The 2,266-nt window shown below is 35.3% G+C and overlaps 1 protein-coding gene across 1 annotated transcript; it reads left to right on the top strand.

Annotated features, from left to right (window-relative positions):
* Positions 1 to 282: 282 nt before the first annotated feature.
* Positions 283 to 717, top strand: LOC137628632 (uncharacterized). The gene has a single exon (XM_068359785.1). It carries the CDS (start codon positions 283 to 285, stop codon positions 715 to 717), a length of 435 nt encoding a protein of 144 aa, XP_068215886.1.
* Positions 718 to 2,266: the final 1,549 nt, after the last annotated feature.

Here is a 2,266-nt window from a genome sequence, read left to right as displayed (position 1 = left end):
TGACCATGCTGATTGCAGATAATATAGTTCAGTGCAATGAAACCAGAGAAGGATTCGAGGGGAAGCTGGATTGATGTAGAAAGAAATTGGAAAGCAAAAAGCTAAAGATTGGTAGAACTAAAACAGAGTATATGTGTTGCAACCCATAGAACCAATTAAATTATATAAATTTGGTGGGTGAAATAGTAAAGAGGACAGAAAAATTAAAGTTCCTAGGGTCATATGTGGAAGAAACGGCAAAACTCCAAACGGAAGTGAACAATAGAAATCAATCTGGATGGAATGATTGGAAAAAGTATCGTGAGTGTTGTGTGGTCGAAGGATGAACTTAAAATTAAAGGGAAAGGTACAAGAAACTGTAGTGAGACCTGCCATGACATATGTGTAGGGACCTTGTCCATGGAAAAGATCTTCGAGAAGAAAATGAATGTTGTAGAGATGAGAAAGCTGAGAAGGATGGCTGGGATCACGAGACCGGATAAAGCTAGGAATGACTTGGTAAGGGTAACAACAAAGGTTACAGAAGTATCAAAGAAAATCCAAGAAGAGAGACTACACTGGTTTGGGCATGTGATGAGGAGAGGCCACGAGTATGTTGGGAGAAGGATGTTCCAGGTAGGAGGAGGGAGAAACCAAAAAGAAAGTGGATGGAGTGTGCAACAGATATGGAGGAGAAAGATCTCACATCTGGAGGGCAACGTAGACAGAAGAACTTAGAAACGGCTCTCTAGAAATAGCGACCCTGCACAGCGGGGAAAGGTTTAGTCGAAGAAGAAGAAGTATGCTGGTTAAATCTTTGGGTGATAAATGTAAAACATAATTTTCAGAAAATTATGTTAATATGTAACTTTGTATAGAAAACATTGTATATGTAATTTTGCTCATAAAATATATGAGCTCTGCACAATAAACTTTTGTATAGAAATGTAAATATCATGATCTGATTGTAAAGCATAACCAATGTATAATCTATTACTAAAAGGTAAGAAAAAAGTTTTGAGTGATGCAATGAAAAACATTGTATCTGATATAAATGTTGAAGAGAAATGTACAATATCTCTTGTGCACAAACTTATTACGTTTAGTCTACCTATACAGAAACACGCTGTAGTAGAGAAAAATAAACTTTTGACATAAATCAAATTTTTATCCTACTCTATCTATTGAAGAAGTCACAAAGAAAATAAATTATGCTTTCAAAATTCCCTGCAATCATGATAACCAACTTTTGACTTACGGCCACTTTTAATAACGTAAGTAAAAATTAATATGATACTGTGTACCCACCAATAGAAAGACTATAACTGTTAAAGACTCCTTGGTTTGATGGAGTGACTTTAGAAAAAAGAACTAAAAAAAGAAAGTGGAATCAGTTAAATACTGAAAGTACACCCGGCAACACAACGGGTGTCGCCTGGCCAGACCGGACTTGGAGAGATCATACCCTTCTTGCCCTGAAAGGTGGCCGACGTTAAACAAGCGAGACATCGTTAGGAGGGTTCGAATGTGAGGAGGAGGGAAATTACCTTATCACTCCAAGAAATGCAATGATGAATTAAATATATATGAAAGAGAGGGAACAGTTTTGTTTTAAGAAATGTAATCTAATATTATTTCAATAATAATTAAAGAGATTTTATCATACCTTTTTATTTGAATTTTCCTATCCAATTTCTTTAGAAAATTTTCTTGAATAATATTGGAACTGACTATTTATATCAATATTCATAACAAGGAAATAGCCTTTGGCTATATTCAAAGAGCACCTATTGGGTCACCAATCATTAATAAGTGACCTTTGTTCAAAATTTCGAAGGTAAAGAGGTTTAAAGGTTAAGTTGTAGATTTCAGTGGTTTCCTTTGATTTTTATCATCAGCCAGGTACCTCGGTGTGGTTGGAGTCAGCTTTTGTCATGGGCTACTCGGCTTCTGGTCTCTGAGAGAAAATAGTATTATTTGCTAAATCAACTATATTAGTTTTTGGTTGGAGATTTAAAATGCATCATCAAGTAACATAATTTATATTGTTTCAGAAGCGATTGGTGAAAATAAAATAAGTGAAATGACATTCAATGAAAGCGTTCATTAGTGCAATATTATAGTGATGTTGTGGTATATAAGATTAGGGTATAAAACGGATTTTGAGCGAAGCGAAAAATCTATTCCTGGGCAAGATGGCCATATCGTCCTGATGGAAGTTCCTATAAGTAGCTTCCTAAGGGATATATGTACCACAGTGATATTCCCAGAGAATATTACCTTTAGG

This window comes from Palaemon carinicauda, chromosome 36 (assembly GCF_036898095.1).
Source record: "Palaemon carinicauda isolate YSFRI2023 chromosome 36, ASM3689809v2, whole genome shotgun sequence".
NCBI lineage: Eukaryota > Metazoa > Arthropoda > Malacostraca > Decapoda > Palaemonidae > Palaemon > Palaemon carinicauda.
Note: the sequence above shows the minus strand (reverse complement) of the source record. Positions and strands in the feature narration are given on the sequence as shown.

Coding starts and splice junctions, on each gene's coding strand:
- LOC137628632 (XM_068359785.1), top strand. CDS start 283: ATGATTGGAAAAAGTATCGTGAGTGTTGTGTGGTCGAAGGATGAACTT.